A 25,400-nucleotide genomic window follows, 5' to 3' on the forward strand; every position below is an offset into this window, starting at 1 on the left:
TTAAAAATCTCCTTATAGTGTCAGTCAGTTGGCTCCAGAGGGCACGGTGAGGCAGCGGGTTGTTTGCAAGATACAGAATTGAAATAACTTCCCCCAAACAGAGAACTGACTCTGGGAAAGACTTTTTAGTGATTCGCTCTCCATCGCTGTTACTTAACTCTCTCATCTCTGTCGTTTGGTTCGGCGGTAACCTGTGCAAGTAGCAGTAATATTATCCTGAATACTATGCTGCCACCAAATGTAGGAAATAAGCCCACTATGGCGTGATTTAACAATGTGGGCTGGTGCTGAAAGCCGCTTCCCTTTTCCTGCCTTGCCGTGGCCTCCAGGGCTGCCCTTGGCTCTGGGCAAGGCTGCTGTGCCGGGGCTCTGCCATGCCGGGCTGCCCTCCCTCTCCCTCTGCATCCCCGGCGCTCTTCAGGAACTTGGGCCAAGTCCGTGTGGAGTTGTCACGCAGTAAATAAAAGGAAAGGTGAGGCAGAGGACAAAGCAGACGTTTGGAATCTGAGAGGCCTGTAGTTAGCTAATTGCAATCCTTTGCCTTCTCTTAAAAATAGACTCTAAGTACAGTGATGATTCCACTGAACGGTTTGACAGTAAGCCTGGCATCTTTGTCCAGGAGGTAGGTTAGAAAGCCCCTTTTTTTCTCAGCAGAGAAAAACAATCAGTCCCAGCCAAAAACCAGCCTTTCTGGGTTTTAATATTTAATTCTTAAAACCTCCACCTCATCAACATCCCCTTTCAAGTCTCCTCTGAAATCATATCATTCCTCCCTTGTGTATACTTCTCTCTGCTATTATTTATTATTTAACACTTTGTGATGCAGTTTGTGCTGAAAATACTGCACAAAATGAATCTTTTCCATACTTATTATTGCACCTAGAGACATTTAAGGTCCAGTCTGTCAAGCACTTAAGATTATGCAAGTTTCCCTGTTGATTTGACAGCTAAAAAGCTGCTTAAATATTTTGCATGATTAATGCTATACATGTATGGAAATAATAACATCCAAAACCGATTTATTTTATAGGTTATTAATCCTGACCAAATATGGTACAAGTTTCTTGTTTTGCTGAGTTCCTAGGGGTTTCCTTGAGAATTTCTCTACAAAAAAGAAGCCCAAAGGATTTAGGTTAGAACCTGACATCTATGGGATTCATGTCCATAAGATCAGAACTCAACCCTAAGTGACATGTGCTTGGCAAAAAGCAGGAGGGTGATCAAACCTTCTTGAAAAAAAAACATTTTTTATAGCACCAAAAGATTTTGGATCAGACCCATGGAACCCAGAACCCAAAAATCATGCTATCCTTAATTAATTTTAAATTACTTCAGTTGTTATGCTTTCTCTGCCAGTTAGTTGTATTAGCAGTGATTTTAGCTGTACCACGTCTTAGAATTCTAATAGTGAGCTGGAGTTGCTCTAGACTGGGGCACAAACCATTTTTACTAGACCTGTGGCAATTTGCTTTAACGGCTTCATAGCATATATTTCTAAGAACACTGGCATAACCAAAATATAAACCCATTTGTTACAATAAATGGAAATAAAACTAGTTGAGAGAAATTAGTATTATGCACAGTACTGAGTACATTTTGGGTCATTGTGTGATTTTATAAAAGTTTTCATGATTAAATCAGTCAATAAGTGTCTTATTTATTTCAGGTATGCTTAACAAGTTGAGAAACATCAAAGATTTCCTGGTTTCACACCATCATCTTCCACTTTCAAGACTTCAAGAATTTCAAGACTTCTGTTTTTGACATTGCTTTAAGGTAAGTAATAATTGCCTACTTTTCTGCAGATTTATCCCATAAGGAATGTTCTTTGCCTGTGAAATAACTGAGAGGATGAATGTTTCAACCTGAACCTACAGAATTCTCTTGACTCAAGTGCATATCCATTTAATTAAGTGGAATTCTTACTTTAGGCAGCAGCCATATACAAAATTCTTGTTATATTTTCCCCCTAATTTCTTTGACTTGTTTTCACCAAGATGAAATGAATCAATGGCAATACTTGTGGTTCAACTTTAACCTAGAAAATAGGCACCTTTCCTGGTAAATTCAGTAGCAACGTGTACTCATGTCACAGGGAAGCTGCATATACACTCATACTCTATGGAATTCTGTGTGGAATTGTATATAGAACTGATTCTTGCAGGGTTTTTTATGTAAATAAGAGAGTTTGAAAAAGAGTAAAGTTAGGAGAGAAAGTCAGTGAGTTAGCTTGAATGTTGAGATGGGGGCAAGTATGAAGAGTATAGAACAACTAGACCATATGGAGCCTGCTGTAGTGGGGTGTCTGGATGTAGATACAAAACGTTTTGTGGCTAGAGAACAGAAGAAGTGATGGTTTTTCTGTGCCAGATCAAGTGGCAGCAGGTTTGCAATCACTGTCTGTGAAAGAACAGTTCAGTGGTGGAAGATGTCTGCTGGGCAGCACTAGGGAAGCTGGAGACCTGGAAGTGTCTTAGCAGACATGAGTTAAAGAACTCTTTAAAGAAAGAGTTAAAGAAGTGTGTTTTACAAAGAGGCTACAAGTGACATAATGTTTATGGATACTGAAAAAAAAATCCTATGATTCACAAATACTGTAAACACCATGAATCACACAACACAGAAGTTTGGGGTTTTTTTAACAGCTCTGCATTCTTGAATTTGCACAGATCAGAGAGCTCCATTTGCTTCTATCAAGTTCTGTCCCTCTGGTAAGAGCAGTGTCCTTCCCCAGAGGTATTAGTCTTGCTGGGTGGTTAAAATGCATTTGGTTTTAGTTACATAGCAAACACTTCATGAGCCTTTTTGCTCTTTTAACCAGTAACTGCAATCATTAGTGTATCAGTACAGCAGTGTGTGAAATCCCAACCTGCATTGTGTTGACACTAAATACACTTCTGCTTTTATAAATAGTGAGCACACATCTAACTAACCTTTCCCTTTTCTTTAAAAAAGATGCTTACACAGACTAGGACAGAAGCAGCTTGTTCTCATAACTTCATGGATTCATAGCAATTTTAACAGGAACATCTCACATTGAGCACTTTGTTATTGTCATTAGGTCTCAAAAAATACACTTTGCATTAAAATCAAGAGATTTTAATGAACCAAGAGGTGCTGCATGAATGAAAAACCATGAGAGACTTGGTTTTATGGCTTACTGAGAAGGAATATTATAATTTATTGCAATTCTATAATGTAGAAATTACCTTTCTAACCTAATATTTTCCTCTTCAATCTTCTAGTAAAACCTAAACTGTGATAATTACGTGGGTTGGGTTTGAGGCAGGCAGTAACCACAACCACATTTGGAGTGGACTTCATGAAATCCCAAGAGTTCTTGTAGCATCAGCTTAATTCAAAGGAGATTAAGAAAATTCAGATACATGTAGGAGGTAAACAGAGCACTTGCAAATAAACATACAAGAGCAAATACATGTATAGTGCAAATGTCTTCAGTTTACAGCAGTGGGAAGGAAGTGCCAACAGGTCTAAAGCAGCTTCCAGCAGTGCAGCTGAAAACGAGCTGTGCCCTCAGGTTTGCTGTTGCACAGCTACTGCTCTGATCCTGAACAAGGAAAGCTGACAGCCAGTTTCTCTCTTGGCAAAACTGACGTTACTTTTGAATTGTAGCACTATTGCCAGTACCAGTGAACAAGGTATGTTCCTGCTTGTTACAAATTAGACTGACATGGAATTTAGATCTGGAGTGATTGACCAGGTGTCTGAGGATTACTGCAGCTCATTGCAAACTTGTGCCAACAAAATCTTTATCTTGTTAACAAAAAAAAAAAAAAAAAAAAGATAAAAAAAGATAAATAAAAGCTACACAGGATCAAAAAATTTGGAACTGTTTTTGTATCTTTCCAAAAGCAAATCACCTTTGTTCCCATGAGTTCAACTTTTCAAGGCAGAAAGGAAGACTTTCCAAACAGGCCTAAAATAGCATTAAAAATTGTCAAGGTTAAAGTGAGTATAATAGGCTGTGTACTGTGCCTGAGCATAGAGGAGCTGTGCTTAGATATAGAGCAGGACACATAGGAGAGAAAATTTTCTGATCATCTGCTGTTTGACTCTGGCATATGTTAGACCAGCTGAGGAGCAGATCTAACCAATACCTCTTCTAAAACTCCTCAGCAGCTGAGATAAAGAGGTAGACAAGTTTAGTCTGCAATGTGCATTCTTCAGGCCTGGAACATCCATGGACAGAAGGCAGAACAAGAAGTCAAATCCATGAGTCAGATAAAGTCTGCCAGTTTCAACACTAATAACCCTCAAGGGCTATAAAAGTGAGCTGTAAACCTCAGAAATGAACAACTTGATCTTCACAGAAAGGTAAAGTTGCTGTATTACTTAACTAACAAAATATTTTAGCCACCGTATATTTTGCATGTCTTCCAAAATGTTCTGTCAAGCAACCAAAATCAAAAATTCTTACTGAAAATTAGACCTTTTTTGTGTGCTTCCCTGATAATAAGCTTTAATGATGTCTCCCTGTATCACTGTCACAACATGCCCATCAGGAGCTTGATGTATTTTGAGTCTTACATATAGTACTAATATATAGATGCAGGAACTTTCAGATTTATGAATAAGAAAATTTCTCTTGACAGTTCCATTTTTAAAGGATGCTAACTGTTAAAAAGATGTTCAGGATTTTAAAATGCTAAGTCACGAGACAGAGGAAATAAGTGGCTCAAAGTAATTATGGTCAGAGTTCTGTGATACCTTTTTAATTCTGTGACACAGTTATCAGTGGCAGGTGATGCTGTCACCAGTTTTCAGGTGGCTGTCAGATTCACTTATGTGACTGCAGGCCTGGCCAAGAGGGTCAGGTGTCAAGAAGGTTAAACATCCACAGACCAGCTCAGTATCTATGAAATTCAACAACTCTCTTCTCACTATTTAAAATGGAAACTGCACTGCACTGAGTGATTTTGCTCAAGAGATGCTGAATAATCACAGCTTACATGAAACCACCAGATGTCTGAGTGGTCAGTACATCTGAAACCGGGTCACATATTTGAAAGGCCAATAATGAATTCAGAAACTGAATTTAGGCCCATATGTTGGAAAGCTGTTGACGTGCACAAACACACACACGGGTTCCAGACCACGCTTGTGGGCAGATGGCAGCAACTGTCCCTTCTTGACTCCACTTGACAGCCAACTGTAAAGAGCAGTGCTAAAGCTGCCTCCAAAGGGATTTGTTCCTCTGTCCTTTAGCATGAAAGGCAGTGAGAAGACATAACCCATCAACCAGGTAGAATGACAGATGGGTCAAAAAGCCAGGAAGATTTCAAGGTGGAAGAGTAAATGCCATTCCTTATATTTTCTTTCTAGACAGCATTCTGATAATGCTAACAGTATTCATCATTAATATTTCTGTTACACCTACATAAATGCAATATCTATCTAGAACATCTGTCTAGGCACTCTGTTTTACTATCTTGAATGAAAAGGCATCAATCTAATTTTCTTGCTCTTTGCATAAAGCCAATATTAAACTGAAAATTTAATGCATAGAGTAGCTAATGTGTAGCAGAACATTTTTAATAATTTTTGGTGGTTTTATGACATATATTTGCCTAGAGGTTTTTTTATTCTTGTGAAAGTGCGGTGACCCCACAGCTGGATAAATAATAGGAGAAATAAAAGGATTTTAACTGCATTGTGAAATGCACATCAGGGAGTCTTAAGAAGTGCTGCAAAAAGATGCTGACAGCAGATTCTTGTGGTATCTTTTTGTTGTAGTGTTTACTTAAAATCAGCAGATTAACCTACTAAATATAATCCAATGTTAATAAAATATTTAGGATATCTGTTCCCTAATACATATATTTTGGAGATTATTGCAGAGTACAATAAGGTTAAACACAGTTTTATGACAAAAAACTGGCATCTGAGAGTACAGCTTCAGAATGGAATGTTTAATCCATTCTGATTGTAATCAATATAGCCAAGAAACTCAGGAGTAAAATGTAGAGAAGTTGTAAAAGGGATATTTCAGTGTAATACGGAAATAATATATATATGTGTATATATAAATACACAAACATATATGTACACACAGACACATCTGTAGGGGCAGTTGTAACAGAATACTTGGTAAGAGGACAACTCACAATTTTCTTGGGTGTGTGTGGGAATTAGTCTGCCATTCACTCCCACACACCTGATAGAAAGCTGGCCTTTTTGAAGGCAATTTTGTAATTTCTATACACCTTGAACCCTTAAATAGGATTTTCCAGTTTAACAAATTCTCCCTGTGAATTTAGGGATTGATCTTCTTTAAAAAGAAAAAATAACAAAATTTAAAAGGAAATTGCTCATAATTTCTATGCAAACTAGAGCAGTTGACATGAGCCTTGATAATATGATTAAGAAAGACATAATTTACATGGCTGAACAATAGGATCATTTTCCTACATAAACAATGCAAATATTTCAACACATAAAATGACCATAAATGAAAAAGAGCAGATATCTCATAATACCCAATTATCTCACTTGTTTCTGTCATAATGTTTAGCTCAAGTTAACAAAAAAAAAAGAAAACACTAAAACACTTGCACAGCAAGATCAGAAATAGATCCTCCATGTAAAGCCTCAGCCTGGGTCCAGTTTTCAAATTTTTTGTCTCATTGCACAGGATGTTTTTAGTATTAGGTCTGTTGACTATCTAATTATTGATAGCTGTATGCAATGGAGTGAAGACTTCACTCTAAGGAACAAGATTTTATAAGTTTATTCTCATTGAGATGTTCTTTATAGTATGTAATATTCTATTTCTTTCAATGGGGTAATTTTATAATGCTAGTGTTCTTCATAATGAAAGCAAACCCAAAAAAAAAAAAATCCAGGAAAAGTCAGACAAAAATACTAAGGCTAGAGTCTGATGCTTATTATGTGAGAAAATGTAGAAATATGTAAGGAAATAATATTTCCACTAACAACACAGCTTTAAGCTCCAGCACATCTGCTGTACATTGCTGCAGATGCATTCAGGCAGCTCTCAGGTGTCTCTGTGCATCAATCCACGGAAGCCCAAGGGAGGCAGCTCTGCTGGCACAGGGATAAGCAGAGCTCTCTGGCACACACACTCAGGGACGTGCCTGCACTGCTGGGGAAAGCAGGAAAAATCAGCAGGGTATTCAACAGCTCCTCTTGTTTCCACCTCCCTGCCTCCATCCATCCTAAGCATCTTCTCTGTGCTCTGTGTAAAGGGATGAGGGCTCCTTCTCACTCCCTTCCTGACCTTTCTGGAGCTGGAATTTTCTGGGACAAGAGAACAGTCATCTCTGTACCATGTACAGATACAATTTTCCCAGCAACTCACTTACAGCTATGGAGTTGAATCCCTGAGGAGTCTCAGCTCCTTAAGAACAAAATGTAAAATCCCTTATTTTCACCTGCTTGTTCAATTATCCTAGCAATAGCAACAACCACAAAGCCATCCCTCCTAGGACTCAAGGAAGAACTACAGATCCTTTACTGTGGCTACACTCAGAACTTGTAAAGGTGTTTTGATACCATGGTGATGAACACAGAATAAATGCCAAGACAGGCAATGGATCCAGCTGGCACCTCTCCCTCCTCCCCCACACATCATGGTGTTCACCACAACAAGTTTATGATTTTGTCCTAAAAATCTGTTAAGTCCTGTTGGCCTTTATGAATTTACTTGCAGAAATCACAAAATGCTCTCTTCCCTTTGATTTAGCCTAGACTGTGTGAGAGGTGCATTATTTTTTTCAGCAATGACACCCATATGATATATCATTCTCTTGAAAAAAACCTCCTCTAAAACCCTAGCTGATAAATAAATGTGAATATTCCTTCTTGGAAAAAAAATGATATACCTGTCTTCTCAATCAGTTTAGGAAAGTTTTACCCAGAATGGTGTTATTATATTTGCTCAGGTCAGATTTATTGTTCAGAAGCTCAGAAAGTCCTCTAACTTCTACCTTGTAATTTTCTGTTTACACTGGATTTATTTAAGGATGAGGGGGTTTGATTTTTTTATTTAGAACATGAGATAAATACTTGCTAGGCTAGGTTATGTAAGAACTCAGAAATATTACAATTCTCTTTTCTTACAGGAAAAGTGTGAAAAATAATAGCAGTCTCATTGATTCACTACATCTTTCTTGAGATATTTACTAACTCTAAGTTTTAAATAGTAAACAGTGCTATTTTAAATTTACAGTTTATTCCAGTTGCACAGTACAAGGATGCCATTGTGCTTGACACTACTTTGTGTCCTTGCTGGCAGCTTCATTAGAAGTCAAAGGCTGAGGGGGTATGGGCAAGGTGTAAATCATTCAGCTGCAGAGTATTCTCAGGACTAAGTAGAAGAAATGTTGTTGCAAGGGATGCAGACATTTATAAACCAAGGTTTATAAATCTGTTATTCAGTGTATTAAAATTAAAAATTAAACATTTTTCACTGAGAAATTAATTTTGAAAGTACTTTAGCTACTGAAATATTTTATCTGTTTATATACCTGGATGCTTCCAAAACAGTTACATTTCAAAAGATGAAGTACTAGGTACTGGGATGAATATTAGTAGATGAAATTCTATGGACTTAAATGAGACCAGGGCTCCTTTTAGCCAGGATGAATTTCACTCTTTATTTGCTTGAGTTGCAGAAATTTGATTAACCAAAGTTTATCCAGAAGCAAATTAGTGCTGAAGTGTGAAAATCAGAGCATTGAGACTACTATCACAGCCCTGTGCTGGTTTTTTTTATCCAAAGAGTCCAATTAAGCAAACCTGGCAGAAACCTTAAAAGTAAGTGTCCTCTGCTGTTGCTAGTAAAGAATTGATCTCTCCTTTTTTGAGAGAAACAGTACCTGTTTGCCCAATGAGGAGCTGAAGGAGAAAAATAGAGTGTAATACCAGAACTACACAGATTTCTTCTGGCTCTGGAGGCCAAGAGAAAAGACTGGAAATTCTAGTACCCGTCTGCTTATAATGAAATTATTTCTGGCAGACAGCAAGGTAACAGATGCTTCTTCATGTCAGGGCTTCCCAACCTGCTCCTGGGCAACCTTTCCATCCTTGCTCACACTAGCTGGACTTCAGTTCTTGTGGCACATCAAGGGCACGAACAGCCCACGTGCAGATCTCTCAATCCTCTCAAATGCACAGTGGGAGGATCTCTGCATCCTTTCAAATGCACTACAGTTTAACAACACTTATAAAATTGCCCCTGCACAAGAAAGAAATTTAGCCTTAAATAAACAGTTTGTTCAGCCCCCAGAAATTTGCTGGAAAAAGCTTGGGGCAAACACAAGTTACAGTTTACTACAGTTTGCCTGAAAATAAATATGTAAATCAACCTGCTTTTCAGTTAAATTTGACCTTCTCTAGAGACAAATTAGACTTGAAGGTTTTTAGAGAAGCGAATGGAATATTTTCTTTCCCACCTGCCTTTTCCAGCAAGGAATGCAATGATCTCCATCTAGGTAAGCTTGGAAGTATAATAATGAATGATTTTCTGCTAGAAGCTCAGCTCTGGCAAATTCTCACCAGTTCAGAATTATTAAATACTTTTTGCAGAAATCATCACAGCGAAGACTAGATTAGATTAGAATTGCTTGTGAACTGCTAGTTTAAAAGGAGCAATAAATATTATATATTTATACATATAATGTATAAATGTATACAATGTATACAATAAATATTGTAGTGAAGTGTAGCTTGTTGATAAGTATTACATCACATTTTGTTCATCAAATAGGCATAGTAAGATCTTCACCCATTGAATCCAATTCATCACCGTTTTTTTATATTGTATACATAATTTGTGTATATATACATTATATATATACATAGATATGCTTTTCCCCAAAGTCAGTTGCTCTGTTCCAAATGTCTGATTTTAAAATGTTTTTCCATACTGCTTGTATTGGAGAATAAACTGAAGTGCAGATTCAGACACATTATTGTATTCTTCTTAGCATGCTGAGCTCTTAAGATGTTTAAAAATATTGTGGAACTGCAAAAAAGACACAGTCAATTAATTCCTTCATTTGAATAATTAAACATTTTAAATACTCCCTCCATACCTTATGTTCAGCTCTAGATCTATTATTAATAGCAGCTGGTACTGTATGCTGCAGGAGACTGTTAGGCACAGGATTCCTAGAACCTGGGGAGGAGAATGTTTCCTGGCACTATGAATTTACCTAAACAATGGCAAAGTTGTCTTGTTCTAATTCAAACATGTTTCACACCACAGTAATTACTCCATATGAATGTTGTGCTTTTATTTTAATGAAAAATTCAGCACAGTTAATTATTCCCAAAAAATTGTTATGTTTGATGAATCCATCCAATTGCATTCAACAAAAATGCTAATGACACTTCACTGGTTTTGAGTTGCTTGTGGTTTAACACTCATTTTTGAATGAGCCTGACTATGTTTCATAGCAGGAAGGTCTTAGGCCCATCTGGTTTTAAAGCCAGAAATGGGTGGCACAGTTCATTCTGCAAGGACGCTGGGTTTGTTTGCCACAGAGCACATTTGGGACTGTTGGATGTAGCATCCCCTCATTGGTAGCTGGCTGTTGCACACAGCCCTCTGCAATCCCTACTGTGTATTCCTGCAACCAACTGGCAACATCAAAATGATCTTTAAGGGTTCCAAGTCATCTGCACAAGAGGCACTTGAGTTAATTTCTATATTTTGCCTGATCTACAGGGGACATATCTTTATGGTGATCATCCTTCAGCAAATGTAGGAATGGATCAATAAGACCAAGCAATATTTCCATGAATAAAATTTTATTTCTCCCTTGTTTCAAAACCAGAAGAAATTCAAAGAGTGGGAAAGCCACTTTTCTATGTCAATTAGTCTAGATTTTTATGCTTGGACATTGGCCTCTGTTACATTTGTAACAGAGATTTGAAAACTACTGGAGCATTAAAAATTTGAAAGAACACTCTGGGAATACAGACAGTGTTTGCTGTCGTTGACTTAGTTGTTATGAATAAGTACAACTGGAAGGAATCTGAAAAAAAATCATTGCAAACACAGGGAAGGAGTCTGGTGGCTGAACTTAAGGGTAGTACAAAACAGGTGGATTACATTTGCCTTGTAGGGCATGCAATCTTGTCCTCATCTATAATTAATTTTAAAAGTAGAAGCTTTGTGGTGCATGTTATGTCTTCACTCATAAATCAGCCTCTGTGTGCCTCTACCTGTGTCCAAATTTTCTGTTATTTCTTTTTACCCAAGGCCTGTAAAACACCTACAGATCTTTAGACCAGGAATCTGAGGGAAGTGGAAAATGTAATTTATTGCTAAGATAATACTGTTGAAAAATGGATCCTTCTGGTTATCTAATACAATCATTAATAGGAAAAGAAAGGTCCTTGAAATTCTGAGAAACAAAAGTGCTAGGCACAGCTGAAGGAGAGTCCACACTGAAACCTAAAAAAAAATCAAGTACTATTTAATTTTCAAATCACATTTCCTACAAATTAAAATAAGGGGTTTGTAATAGCGATAATTACCTATTCAGCATCCTTCATCAGTCTCTGAACTCATTTTCTTCAGTCATTACTTGAGTGAAAAAAAAATTAAATGGGTCATTTATGGTTTAAATTAATCTGTGCTTTTCCCGGAGTACCTCCTTTGTTCACCTCCAGCTTTAATTACTGAAAAACATTTTGTTTTATAGAAATCTGTGGCAAAATAGATGCATCCTTCATAGTCATCCTATTTCAGGAAGTACAGTGACTGCTATATTAGTGACATCACAGATGGTAAAGTCAATTTTAAGATCTACTTCACATGCAAAACCTGGCACACAATATGAGTGAATGCTAATGTGTAGAAGAGTTCTAGGAAGAGTTTAGCAAACATAAATCATTCTCCAAAGCAGCAAAGATTCTCTGAACCACTGATGCAATTTATTAGGCTGCATTTTGAGGGGAGAGTAGTGGCAGAGTGGGACTCAGGAAGGCCAATCAACAAGAGGATTTATGTGCCTGATTGATGTACAACCACCTTTTCCACTTCAGAAAACCTAAGTGGAACCTTGTCCACGTAGAGGACATTTCTGTGGTGCCAGACTTCCCTCTGTAGCAGAAGCTGCATCTTTGCAATGTGGAATGACAATGAGTTCTCTTTCAGAAGACTCTTTTGTAGTCACTCTTTTTTCTTCTCAAAGTCATCTGATGTCACTGTCTATCTCTTTATATCCAGTTTGTTGTATCCTGTCAGATGGTGATGTACATGTGCTTCTGAGAAATATATTTGGTTAAAATTTAGGTGAACAAAAAAAAAATGACATTTTTCTGAAAGAAAATGAAATCTCTTTACAGAAGGAAGGAAAAAGGAGGTATCAGTTTTTTCAAAACACCCAAATTACTCGTATGTCACCTGTAATGCAAAAGTGAGATTTTCTAGTCTGAAAAAAATTATGCTTTGAGCAAGGAAACAAAGAGATTCATCCAGTACATTTGCAACACATTTTGGATTAACCAATGTAACAGGAAAAGACCAATGCCCTTGTTCTATGCCTAGTTGAAAAATATCAAAGTGCACTGATTGTTAATTGAATTTTAATACTTGAAAGATTGCTGCTTCTTTGGGGTTTTTTGGACAGAAATAGCAACTGTGGTTAACGATCACCAGGGCTTTTATTTTTTTATAATATATGTCATTTATCAGCAAAGGAGAAAGGACTCTCAAGAGTCATGCATATAGATACATAAACTAAATACTAATTTTTCTTTCAGTTTTCTGGTTTTGCTTCTACATTAATGGAAAATCTATTTGTTTAAAATAAGACAAGTCCAACAAGTCCAAATTTGAGACCAAGTTGTGAAATAAAAGGTTTTAAACCTAAATTTTCTTCTTAGACCAAGTCAAATAGTATATACCTGAAACCTGCAGTACTCTAAAAACATACAGATATATGTGGATATATACAATAAATAGTTTCTTCAGATCTATTTATATTCCTAATTCCCTTCCATTTGTGACTGGACAGGATGAGCAACAGGACTCATAAACTTTATATAGTGGGCAAATGCTGCCCAAATCTGATGGCAAAAATTCTGGAGAGCAGTTAAGCCAGAAAGTTCTTATAGTTCAGGATGAGGTGGCAGTCAATCACAAATATTCTACATAATTTTGGAAATGGACACTTCAATTAAAACCTTGGGGTTTTTTTTCATTCAGGTCAAGCCCTGCTGGACTCCTATGCAATTTTTATGTGTATAGCACTTTCAAGACAAACTCATGACCCAAATATCCATGACTTTTCAGGAGCAGACACTGAATGTGTCAAAGATATGCACCAGATCAAATAATTCCTCCTAGTCTGGCTCTCTCATTCCCTGGAGTCTTTACTAATCAAGAATTTCGAATCTGCTGGTAGCCCAGGTCTCAATCATTCAATGAAAGGTGTGAGTTCTCAGTGTACCTGAAAATGAAATCTCAGGACACAGAATTCTAAAATCAGAGGCACTCTGAATAAAGTAGGACTCTTGAATATTTGGGAGCACAGAAAATTAAAAAGACATCTTAAAAAATGAGCAATAGCTCTAGATAGAACCTGTATCTGTGTCAGAAATTGGAATTCAGTGTGCAAAACAAATTGAGTTAAATAGTGTGTTTAACTCATTACATCAACTTTTATATCTCTCATAGTTACAGTGATTCAAGGAATATATTACAGGTTTCTTGAACAAATGGAGCCTGCCCACACTAAATGAGTCAGATAAAAATCAATTACATAGTGGATTTTTAGCTGTGGAAATAATCAATGTCATCATTGTTCCCTTCCTAGCAACATAATATTGGTCCTGGTCAACCAATCCCTTTAAGCTGGCTTGTGCAAAGCATTTTTAATATTTTTGATATTATTTTATGGGCCTTTTGAAAATGGAAGGGCATTTGGTATCAAGGCCAAATATTAACAGAGCCTTTTTTTAACATTGCTAACACTCTTCAGTGCAGTAATTCATTTTTACTGTAGTAATTCATTTTTGTTTGTATTGAATATCAGACCTTATGTTTTATCATGTTATGTAATGTTTTAGGCTCAGATTGCTAAATTTACTTCTAATAGTGTAGCCATCCTGGAGTCTCAGCAATGCAGCAGGACACAGGAGTGTACTGGTAAGAGATACTACTGTAAGTTTCCTGATTTTTATCCATTAACTGTTCTTGGGGAAGGAGAGGAGCTGTATCCTGTGCCAAACCTCCCAAAATGTTGCATCTGCTATCAATGCTGATCTGTTCAAGGACTTACAGGGAGAAGAGATTCTTAAAAAACAGAAAATACATTGTATGTGCTATTTATTTTGAGCATGAGTAAATCCAAATTCTTTCTAAACAAATACAATTATATGTAATTCTATCATGAGATTTTATCAATTTCCATTATTTTCTCCAACTTATCCCTCAAGGACTCATATATATCAGCAGGCACTGAAAACAGATGTTGATATTGCTGTGTGTATTGTTTACACCTCCAACTTTCATTGGATTCCCTGAATTCCAGATGGCACATAGTCATTCTATTCTATATATAAGATTTAAATGGTTTCGTTTCAAATCTGCATATCTGTCTGTGCATTGTAATTTCAATTCCAATGTTTAGACCAACCTTGTTATATCCTTTTCACCTTTTGTACTCTTCCAGTTTTGTTCTCTGTCATCCTGTAATTTGCTGAGATTAGAAAAAGGATTCTCATTCTTAAACCACTGCCTTGAATATTTTGCTCTTTATTTCAATTTCTCAATAGAGATACTAAATTTTAGAATAATTTATTTGTTTTATTAGTACTTTATCTAGGTCTCTCAAGGTGCATACAGTCTTACTTTAAACTGCAGTAAAAAATAAGGCAGAATGTCTGTTACTGGATTCTTCAGAACTTCCAAGAACTGTAAGTCTTGGCAGCATGGTCTAAAGCACACTCAAGTAAGTCTTACGAGATCTGGACTCCACAGATCTGCACTATTCTATTCACAGCCCTTACTAAGCTAAATCTTACATAAGAATTTTATTTTCAATGCCTGCATTTTCCACTTTTAATCTCTTATTTTCAATATACTGCATGCCCTCCCAGAATGGTACATTTCCCTCTGTATGTTCACACTAACTTCATAAAATTAGTAAAACTCTCAATTTATACTCTCTATATAAGAGGAGACACGTGCTACTGTAAATTATTTATGCAGTGCCATTATATTCATGACACTTTGTATAACAAATCAAGTCCTATGACAAAATTCTGATGCTTTATCTAGGCCCCATCTGGAATGAGTCCATGAAAATCTATAATTAAACCAACATAGATCAGTAGTAACTTTGAACAACTTAGTCATAGTAAAATGAGTTTAGCTGTATAGCATTTGGTCCATGAGCTTGGCTTCAAAAATGCATACTTCAAATTTGGCAGAGTAAAGGAAGCAAGAGAGAGCTGAAATCCCTCTCCTGCATACACAGTCCTGATTCTCAGTTCTCACGTTTATAAGCAAATGTTCCTTTATTTCTGCAGATGAAAACACTTCTGCACTCAGGCTGTAAAATCACAAGAAAATGTGTTTAAATTACAAAACTAAAATTTCTCATGGCCTCCTCATTACCGTAAGTAATGCTCAAGGTGATCTAAGATCAAAGGATTCCATTTGAAGAGGAGGCAACATAGGCAGGCGGCACACTCACCATCATCACCTAGAAAGAGCTGAGCATCCTGAGGCTCATCCATGATCCATCCTGCCAAGACATCAAATAGAACAGAATACAAGTACTGACAACAGAATTTTGTAGAGGAGAGCACCCTATACATGTCTAGAAAAAAAGAGCTGTGAAATTACAGACTTAGATAAATCTAGAAGATTTTACAATCTCCATATCTGCCAGGTCTGATTCAATCTTTCAGACATGCATAACTTGACAAGAAACATGGTTGCCTTTAGCAACACATCCAGGTTAAGTAAGACAAAGGTAATTCAGGTGCTGATCACAATCTCATGTCTTTGTGCTCCAGAGCCACACTATGCTGCCTTGCCAAAACAATCTACTTTTTTTTGGCCTGATCTTGATGTTATTTCACATGCAAAATTAATTCTGACTTTAGCTGAAGTCATGCAGCAGTCATATATCCTGGTTTATAGCTGCTCAGCCCTATTGAGCAAATGAGAAGAAAATGGAAAAGAAATAGAAAAGGTAGAAAAAAAAATTCTTTGCATGACTGAGCCGACTGCTCTTATATTAGCACGAGCAGTTCTACCGTGAGACTGTGATCACCCCTTCCTATGATGGTTTTGGGATATTTAGATAGGCTACACCTGAGACTTAAAAATGCACTTTAGTTTTTATTTGCTGAATATACCACATGCTGCCCCATAAAGAGGGGAATTGACAAAAACTACTTAATAAAAAAGACTTCCCCCAGCGCTTTCCATCTAACGATCTTTAAGCAGTTTACAAGTAGGACTGAAGAAGCTGTTTTTATTTGTGGATAATAATACCCACATTTTACAGATGGAAAAGCCTTCTAGCCATAGGAATGCATTTTAGTTGACAATATTAACCTTACCTAACACATTGCTGCAGATTTCACACAATTAATAGAGGCACTCAGAACTCTGCATGTTGCACCACACAGAATAATGGGGTCCCAGCTGTTCAACTGGGAAACTGCAACCGTGTTGTTGTTCCTGGATGGCTGGGTCAAAAAGGAATTCTAGGTCAGAAGAGATGAAGAAAACATTGCCTTGTAAGGGTCACCCGTATATTTCAGCCATCACCTCACTGTGTAGCTTGTTTCTGACAGGAGCAGGAGCTGCGTGGGCCCTGCTCCGTGCCCTCCACTGTGCCCATGGGCAGGGCAGGGCAGGCGGAGCTGGGGGCACTGGAGCAGGGAGACACTGGGGCTTTGCTTTCCCTGCGAAACTTCTCTTTTCTATTTCACAGAGTAGTTGCTGGTGATACCTAAATGCGGGAGCACGTTTAAACACTGAGAAAACCTGATGAGAACAACCCATGAAGGAACAAAGGAAGGTTGCCAATGCTTTCAGACAAGGGGTTACTTCGGTTCGCAGGTTAGGAACAAGCTGAATATGATGTAATATAAATTTATTATAATTTATTTAAAAGCCAGCGCATCTTCGGGGCAGGTTCCACCCTAAGTCGCCCCCACACACGGCGGTGCCGGCAGCCGCCCCGCAGCCCCCTGTCTGCTCCCAGGGCTATGCCAGGCCTCGCCCCAGAGCCGCCCGAGCACCGCTGCTCCCCTCACGCCAGGCCCAGGAGCCTCCAGCGCGGCCACAGCGCCCGGGTCCGCGGGGCGTCCCCGGTGCGTCCCGGGGCCTCCCGCCCGCGCCAGGCGCCGCCCCCGGCGGAGGCGGTGCCGCCCCCTCGGCGGCCGGGCCCGGCGGTGGCAGCGGCCGCGGGCCGGGGCGATGGCGGCGGCGGAGAGCGTGTTCCTGAGAGCCCGCGGCAGGACCCTGACCGCCTTCCGCCCAGGTACGGGGAGCGCCTCGCCATCGCCCGCGGGCTCTTCCCCGCCGCGCTGCCGGGCGGGAGGGGCGTGCGGAGGGAGGCCCCGGGTTTCCCCGGCGGCGGGAGGAGCTGCCGCCCGGGAGAGGGAGGTGTGGAGCGCCGGGGCCTGGGCTGTGTGGCGGCGAGCGGGGGACACGGGGGGGCACCGGCGGCCGCAGCGCGGACGGACGCGGGGCTGTGGCCGCCCCGCTGCCCCCGCTGTGCCGGGGCGCGCCCAGGTTTGTCCCCGCGCTTTGGCTCCTGTGCAGACGCCAGCAGTGTCCAGCAGCGGATTCGTTTTAAAATGCTTGTGGGTGCTGCTGAACCGGGTCTCCATAGCCTTTGGAGCTGTTGGTGCTGTCCTGTGGTTGTACCTGTAGGGGTGACCTAACAGGTGACCGCTGGGTCACTGTTGGTGCCCGAACAAAAGCGCACCGAGGTGTAAGGTAGTTCACGGCTTGGTGAGATGCCGCTTTCCCCGGGGTGCTCAGCCGCGCTCGGGTCAGCAGCAGCACAGGTGCTCCCCTGGCCCTGCCCCGCTGTGCAGGAGCAGCACTGCGAGCCCTGCGCTGCAGCCAGCCAGGGCAGACGCGCTCCCACACCCGCCAGGTGGGTAAGGGGACGAGGCCCAGCCAAAGGTGGCAGCCGCCTGTCACTGCTGGTTCTGGCTTGCGGCTGGACGCAGAGGAGCGCATTTAACACCTTAACATCTCAGTGAATGCACCTGTTTGTAAAATTCTCCCAAGGATGGAGGTTCTACAGTGTGCTGGGGCTTTTCAGGGACACAGCTGTGTTAAGAAATAATTTTCTATGGTCATGTATAGAAGGTCTTCTATTTCTCTGTATTTATGAATTTCAAATTGTATTGGTTTGGTGAGGTCAGCAAGGCTATTTCATCCCATCAATTTTGTGGTCTTTTCTTGGGTTGCACTGGAAATATTTGGCTTTGCTTGTTGCCAAATAAAGAAAAATCACCAACTCAGAGCATGTGAAGTATATGTATACAGCCATTCTGGCAACCTATTAATTGCAGATGGTATGGTTGGTTTGGAACAGAATGCGTAGCATTTGCTCAGGGGACAGATGGCAGACAAGCCATCTAGTTAAATCAACTATACAGTGGAATTTTGACAAAAGGAGTGTTCAACAGCAGTGTAAAAATTTCCAAGTAAAAGCTGTATCTAACTCCTTGAAAATTTCCTTAAACATGGAAGAAAATGTCATTTGGGACCAGGTGTGCTTCTTTCTTCTAAAGTGTTCTTGTTTGGAATTCTTTAAATATTAGTTAAGATTTTTCTTACCAGTTGGTTGCTTTTAATCTTGTTCAGGATTTGTTAGGCTATCATAGTCCAGCTACCATCTTCGGGTGCAATATTTTTTGTAAATAATTCACTTGGGTCTTTCTTAAGAGGCTAAAGTTCAACACAACGTTTTAATAACTAAATTATTAGGAGAAAAGATAATCAAGGGCTGTTAAAACTGAGGCAAATTTTCATGCAGTTTAAGACAAAAATCAGTTGCTGTTTTGTTGCTTTTCTTAATCTTAAGGTTCCACTCCTGTTAAACATGTATCCACATTTTCTGCTACTGCTGTGGCTTGGCACACTGTTTCCTTTTTAAAGCCACTATTGAGAGCTATATTTCCTTCCTTTTTTTCCTACCGTTTCTGCAAAGTCTTTCTTCCCTACTGGTAAATTGTTCACTCTGCTTTTACATAACGTGGAGGTTATGCCTGTAACCTGCTCTCCTCTGCCCTTGATGTGGGACATGTGCATGAAGAGCTTGAGGTGAGGGATTGAAATTATCCATATAATCAATGAGGCACAGTAGTAAACAGTGTCTAAATACCCTACATGATTGGCAAGAGACCTTTGTATGGTTTGACTTTACTTTGTGAAATAAATTGTCTCTTTTATGCCCATGTGAAATTTTGCTTCAGCTGTCTACTTCTGTTATCACTTGAGTGAAGAAACAGAACCATATGTTTGGGTAAGTGCTGTCTTCACCACTTCTCTCCAGAAGTCAGGGAGTTGTTTGGTTTTTTGGTTGTTTTTTTTTTTTTTGGTCCCGAATATGTCAGTAGCATGCTGTGCAAAGAATTTCTGTGGTGGAAGTGGTGGAACACTTTTTTCAAGTAACTAAACAAGTGATATTCTGTCAGTTGAACTGGTTGAGAAGTGTCTGTTTGAACCTGTCTTTTGCTAGTTCTAGTTGATGGTTCCAAAACCTTTATGTGGAACAGGTGGATAACCACTATTGCATCCTCACAGTCTCAGTTCGACATGTGATTTTGTGTTCCTTTGTCATACCTCCCTCACCAATCTTGTACATACTCTCAAAGTTTATTCAATTACTTCTCATATTTTCATTTTGCTCTGTTCTCTGTTCCTTTCCAATCTCTGATTTTTTCCATTTTTGAATGTTGAGGTGATTCTTGGTAGCACTTGGTTAAAATCATATGAAGTTGGTGGTGTTTTCCCCACGTGCACTATGCTGCACATTTTTGCACAAAGTTCATCCTTTTTTGAACACTCACTGCATAGGAAGTCTCTCCTCAGCTCTTCACAACCAGGCCTGATTTTCATGCTGTCAAATGGCTTAATTTTAGCAAATTCCACTTCCTCACTGCTCAGTTGCTGTGACAGATTGTTTTGAGTTGTTGAACAGTATATAGGTCCTAGTACAGATCCAGGTGGCATCTGGGTGTCTTGTCCATTTTTGTTTTTCTTACCAGTTTTCTGTGCATGCAAGGACTTCATTTTGTATTTCCAGACAGCTTGGCTTCCATAAGAGTCTTTGGTGAGGAACTGTAAGATCCTCATGGAGATGGGATCAAGTGGATCTCCCTTGTCCCTGTAAAGAATCAGTAAACACAGGAGCTACTGTCTTGGTTAGTGCTTCCATCACTTGTCTGTACAGATGCCACTTTTGTAGTCAGTTGTTACCAGAGCCCCTAACTCCCCTGAAGTTCACTGGTTTTCACTTTTGAGGAGTTCTATGTTCAATCTAAGTGGTTTCATAGTGCCTGTGTCTGTTTGTGGAATCATCTACTGGTACTTTGATTTGGAACAGACCTGATGTGCAGTCTCTCAGGAGGAACTATCACATTAGGTCTTCCCAAGTGGATGCATGTGGATACAAAAATGTACCTTATTTTTTATTATTTCAGCATTTCTTTTTGGGGCATCTTGCATGTCTGGAACACCTGGTAACCATAGTGACTGTATGGCAGACTACCTGCTCCTAATTCCTGTACAAAGTGCTTTATTAGTTCTCAGTTTTATGCTGTTTTCAGTTCTTCACTTTTTTTAGCTTGATTTCTTGGACTTCAGTATCAAACCTTTCAGTGTATAAAAGCTTTCCTGGTTTTTTTTATTTGAATGCTTTAGCTTTTCAAAGGACATTGACCTGCTCTTACCAGCCTCCTTATCACTGTTACTTAAGTAGTTTAGACACTCTGGATTCTTTTTGGTCTTTCTGAAGTCCTTAGTAAATGCTGTGCATATGGTCTGAGCCTCTGGGATAATGTCTTTGAATAGTTTCCATGCTGCCTTCAAGGATTTTTGCACTTTTTAAAAGCATCATAATTATATATAATTCGCCTTCTTTTGAAATTAAATACAACCACAGTTGATTTCTTGCTTTCTGAAGAGTGTTGGAGCTTGGCACATTTTGATTACTGTTCTAGAGCTCTTCAACAGTAATATTTTTGAGCACTGATCAGAACTGCTTCCCAGCTTGCATATTCCATTCCCAGTACTGTCTCCAACTCTCATATGGATTAGGGAAATTTTTACGTGGGTTTTGAGAAACTTTCTGTGACTTCACCTTGTCATTATGCAAGCCACCCCCCTTCACACCTACAGTTCTGGGCTGTAAAGTTTTTGTAATGAGTTTACATGTTAAATTTGGGGGTGGGCATAAGGCATGACTAGAATTTAGCTTCTGTAGCCCTCAGTACAAATAAACTGTGTCTGAGAGGGCATTTCTTACCTTGATAGTTATCTAAGAAGTTTAAAAGTATCTTTTGGTAACAGTAGCACTATCTCTTTTTTTGAGAAACCATGTTCTGTCATTTAGGTTTCTACTGACAGTATTTTTGTAGTGCATAATTTGTAGAATAATTACTCGTTAAAAAGTTTTATTTTTTTCTCTGAAAATGTATTTTAATACCTGTTTTGAAGGGTTTTTTCCCTCTGGTACTTATAATGGCATAATTCATGACAGGTTGCCTTGGTCATCCAACAGAACCTTCAGTAGTCATGTCTTTGGTAGACTTCCAGGTACACATGGAAAAAATAGCTGAAAGACTTGCACATTTCTTTAGACTGAAATCTTTGATATTTAGCCATACAAAAATAGTGAGTTTTATAAGCCACTTCTGTTGAGAATATTTTAATATATAAAAAGAAATTATTAAAAATGTAGCACAATTCCTTTATTGGTTTTTAAGCTATTTCAGGACTGAGAGTAATGGAAACAAATTGTTGCTGTTTGTGTAGTCTGTGATGTATACACTCTGACTTCACTTAAGAAATTCCATTTTCCTTCCTGCATAGACCTTCTTTGGAAAACCAAGGTTGTGCTTCCTTTTCAATTTTACCCAGACAAAGAGTCCCAGGCACACTTTGTAAGCAGAGACAACTCAGGGCAGGGAACCATGTCCCTGTGTCTGCTGTGCTCTGAATTTCAGGTATTGATTCTCCTGTCAAACCCAGCGTGACAGTGAGGGCATCTTCATCTTTGTTACTGCCTGTGGTGCACTGAGCAGGCACTGGAGATGTGTCCATGTCCAAACTGCTCTGACACAGTAGTGGCTAAAGAGAGATTAAGGACAGGAGTAACTTTCTGTAACTGATTTGTTTCCATTAAACTCTGCAGAGTGTAGAGGAAGAACACCAATATACTGTTGAATCCAACCAATGTACTTATAAAAAATCCCCCCAGGGAAATACTGGAAATCCCACCAGGATCCACAATCCTATGTGCCTGTCAGAGGCCAGTGGTCTCTGTGAGCAATCTCAGTCAATGTGTTGGTGATCCTTGGAGATGGGAGAGAAAAGAGATGTGAAACTAGGAAAAGCAAAAGGGGAAGAAATGAAGGCACAGCAAGAGATTAGCTATTGTCCTTTGGAAGTTGGGAGATTCTGCTGAAATCCCGCTTAAGTCCTTGAAGTGTCTCTTTGCCTGTGATCACAATACATGACTGAGGTTCTCTCTGGTGAGCTGCTGCTGACTTCTTCAGTCCTTCACAGAATTAATCCTTAGGTAAAATTAGAAGCTGGCACTGTTTTTCAGCCAGTGCTACTAAAAATACATTGCATCGATCCTCTGTCTCTACTTTGGCATTCATGGGAGCAGAAAAAGAGCGGGAAGCTATTGAAACTGAGGCATAACAACATGTTCAGTAGTTGGACTTCTTCTGTGGCCATCAGCTGTGCTTTTAAGGAGGTCTGGAACCAAAACTGATTTAAAATAGGAATTTCCTGTTGCTTGGTGTGTAAGAGCAGCTCCACAGACATTGCTTGTCCTTCGGAAATGGAAGTCATGTGTACCTCAGTTATCAGAGAAGTCTCAACTTTGTTCTGCATTTGTGTTTTCTTATGGTAAATTCTGAGAATCACAAACAGCTTCAATGTCTGTAGGGATGAAGAGCCAATTTTCAGGCATTCTCAGCTTCATTCAATTTTGTGATGGAAGAGAGAGGACAGAAAAAATTAGTAATTGAGTCCTAATCTTCTGTTGCTTTACCTAGCATGCATTTCATCTAATACAGCTACATTGCTCATCTGAAGGCTCAAAAATTCAAACTCCTAGTGAGAAGGATGCCTTTATTGTTATTCCCACAGAAGTCATTTGCTCCATTTGAAGGGATGATGGCCATTGTACACATTATTTAACTGAAACCTTCAGAAGTAGCAGCTGGGAGCTGGATCACGACTGGAGGCTTGCAGTGTTTGTCAGTTCCCCCCTGCCAGGCTTGGGCAGGCCCCAGCATGGAGCAGAATGATCCCCCTGGGCACTGCTCTTGAGATCCAGTGCAAGGACCAGAGAAAGGGCTCCAGCAGGGGCTTGTGGGGCCTGGCCACAGCACAGACAAAGTTCATTTGCTTGCTCACAGTACCTGTTCTCTGGGTAGCTGAATGAAAGAACAAGGTGAGGGAGAAAAGGAGGGTACAGAATAATGATCTGAACAGGGTCCATTGATAAACCATTTCATTGTAAGGCAGAAGACTCCGGGATCCATCTGTGGTAGTGGAAGATGCTTTTCCCAGCTGTTTCTCATTGCCACCTTCTTACCATATTGGTTTGTTGGAAGAGCACTCATGCTGACCTAGTCCTGGGGTTTTCAGCAGAATTAGTGAAATTGCACTGGTAGCTACACTTGACACTTTAGCTGGACTGGTGTCACAGCTTGCACAGGTTAGGAAAAACTTACAAGAACAACTCTGAAGACAGACCACTGAGGGCCCTCAGAGTTACCTCCTGGATGTGCTGAATTCAGAAGAGGCTTAAGATCGGTGCCATGTGCAAGTTCACACCATTGGTGTACTTATACAACTCTAATCATGATATTCTGTATTTGTATTTAAAGTACTTCAAGCACATTTCTGATTTTAAGAGAAAAGTTAAGTTGTAAGTTTAAACAATGTCCTTACATTAGTTTGTTCCCATATACTTTTGTTTCATGGGAAACAAAAGCGGTGAGTTGATAAGTAATAAGCTAATGGTATTTGGTTTAACTACTAAGGTTATTTGTTTTTAATGTTTCTGGTTGGAGTGATCAAATAAAAAGACAAAGGTAGAAAATATTTTTTCAGCCTTATTGTTATTTTTGTAACTATTTGATAAGTTATTGAATACCACAGAAATTGTTATTGACTGAATTATTTGACTAAGACCAGTTAACTAACATTTTAAGTAAGTGTTATTTATATAGCCCTGATTCCTGGCTCTCTTCTGATATCCCTGCTTCACTTTCTTCATTTTATCTTTTTCTTTCCTACAGGAGAATATAGCACATACCTTTGCATCATTTTCAGTTCCTTTCTTTTTTCACCTCCTATCTCCTTCCTTTTCTCCCCACTCTTCACCACCTCCACCCCTGCATCTTCTGTTTCTCCTTTCTTCTGCCATTTCTTGATTCTGTCTGTGTACTGAACTTCTCTTTTTGAAATTCATCTTATCAGTCTCTCTCTTTGCCTCACATGACCATCACTCACCCACTCAAACCAGAGCATCTGTGCACAGTCTTAGAAACATTCAGGTACTTGAAACCTAGAGAGTTTCTGTATTGCCATGAATATAAGTCAGGAAAATGAAATATCCCTGAAACATATATTAGAATAACCCCTAGTGTGCCTTTCCCACCCGCTCCCTGCCAGTGCACTGTGTGCCTGCCAGACCTGTGTGTGTTCAGGGCTCTGGGTGAAGTTCCCTGGGAGCTGGGCCAGCCCTGCTGCCTGTGCACCCAGCCAGGGCTGCTCCAGGTGCTGCCTGTGGCCACCAGCACCGTGCTGGGCTCTGACAGCACAACACAGTCTGTCCATGCTTGAAACACAGGCTCTAAAAACAAATGCTGGCTCTTTTTCTAAGTAGTCTCTGTAAAAATAAATAAATGGAGTTATATTTTACTTAGGCTGCTACGGTAAAAATACTGACTTCAGATTAAGCAATACAAAGCAAGTAGATTTTGCTCAGCATTGATTTATCAGTGCTGTCTGTCAGGTTGCTGGAAAAGGGACAGGTAGTAGTAGTCCTGCCATCTTGTTCAAAGGTTTGTTCTTTTGTCCCCATTTAATGAAGAAATTGTGCCACTCCTTCAAACCAAGTTCCTGTTCAGACATTCCTTTTTTCATTTTCATTTTGTAGAGGTCATAAAGG

The 25,400-nt window shown here is 39.5% G+C and overlaps 1 protein-coding gene across 3 annotated transcripts in view; it reads left to right on the top strand.

Annotated features, from left to right (window-relative positions):
• CPPED1 (calcineurin like phosphoesterase domain containing 1) overlaps positions 1 to 25,400 on the top strand; it is a 57,368-nt gene that overhangs the window by 123 nt on the left and 31,845 nt on the right. Inside the window, exons 1-3 of one of the 3 annotated variants that reach the window (XM_064725520.1) lie at positions 186 to 472; positions 1,667 to 1,776; positions 16,950 to 17,077. In XM_064725520.1, the coding sequence (XP_064581590.1) occupies positions 17,044 to 17,077 (34 nt within the window). In that variant the 5' untranslated portion in view covers positions 186 to 472; positions 1,667 to 1,776; positions 16,950 to 17,043. Of the gene's footprint in view, positions 1 to 185; positions 473 to 1,666; positions 1,777 to 16,949; positions 17,078 to 17,386; positions 17,502 to 25,400 lie in introns of those variants that run through there. The other 2 variants (XM_064725521.1, XM_064725519.1) reach the window with 2 other exon arrangements.

The sequence above is a fragment of the Zonotrichia leucophrys genome, chromosome 14 (genome assembly GCF_028769735.1).
Source record: "Zonotrichia leucophrys gambelii isolate GWCS_2022_RI chromosome 14, RI_Zleu_2.0, whole genome shotgun sequence".
Classification (NCBI taxonomy): domain Eukaryota; kingdom Metazoa; phylum Chordata; class Aves; order Passeriformes; family Passerellidae; genus Zonotrichia; species Zonotrichia leucophrys.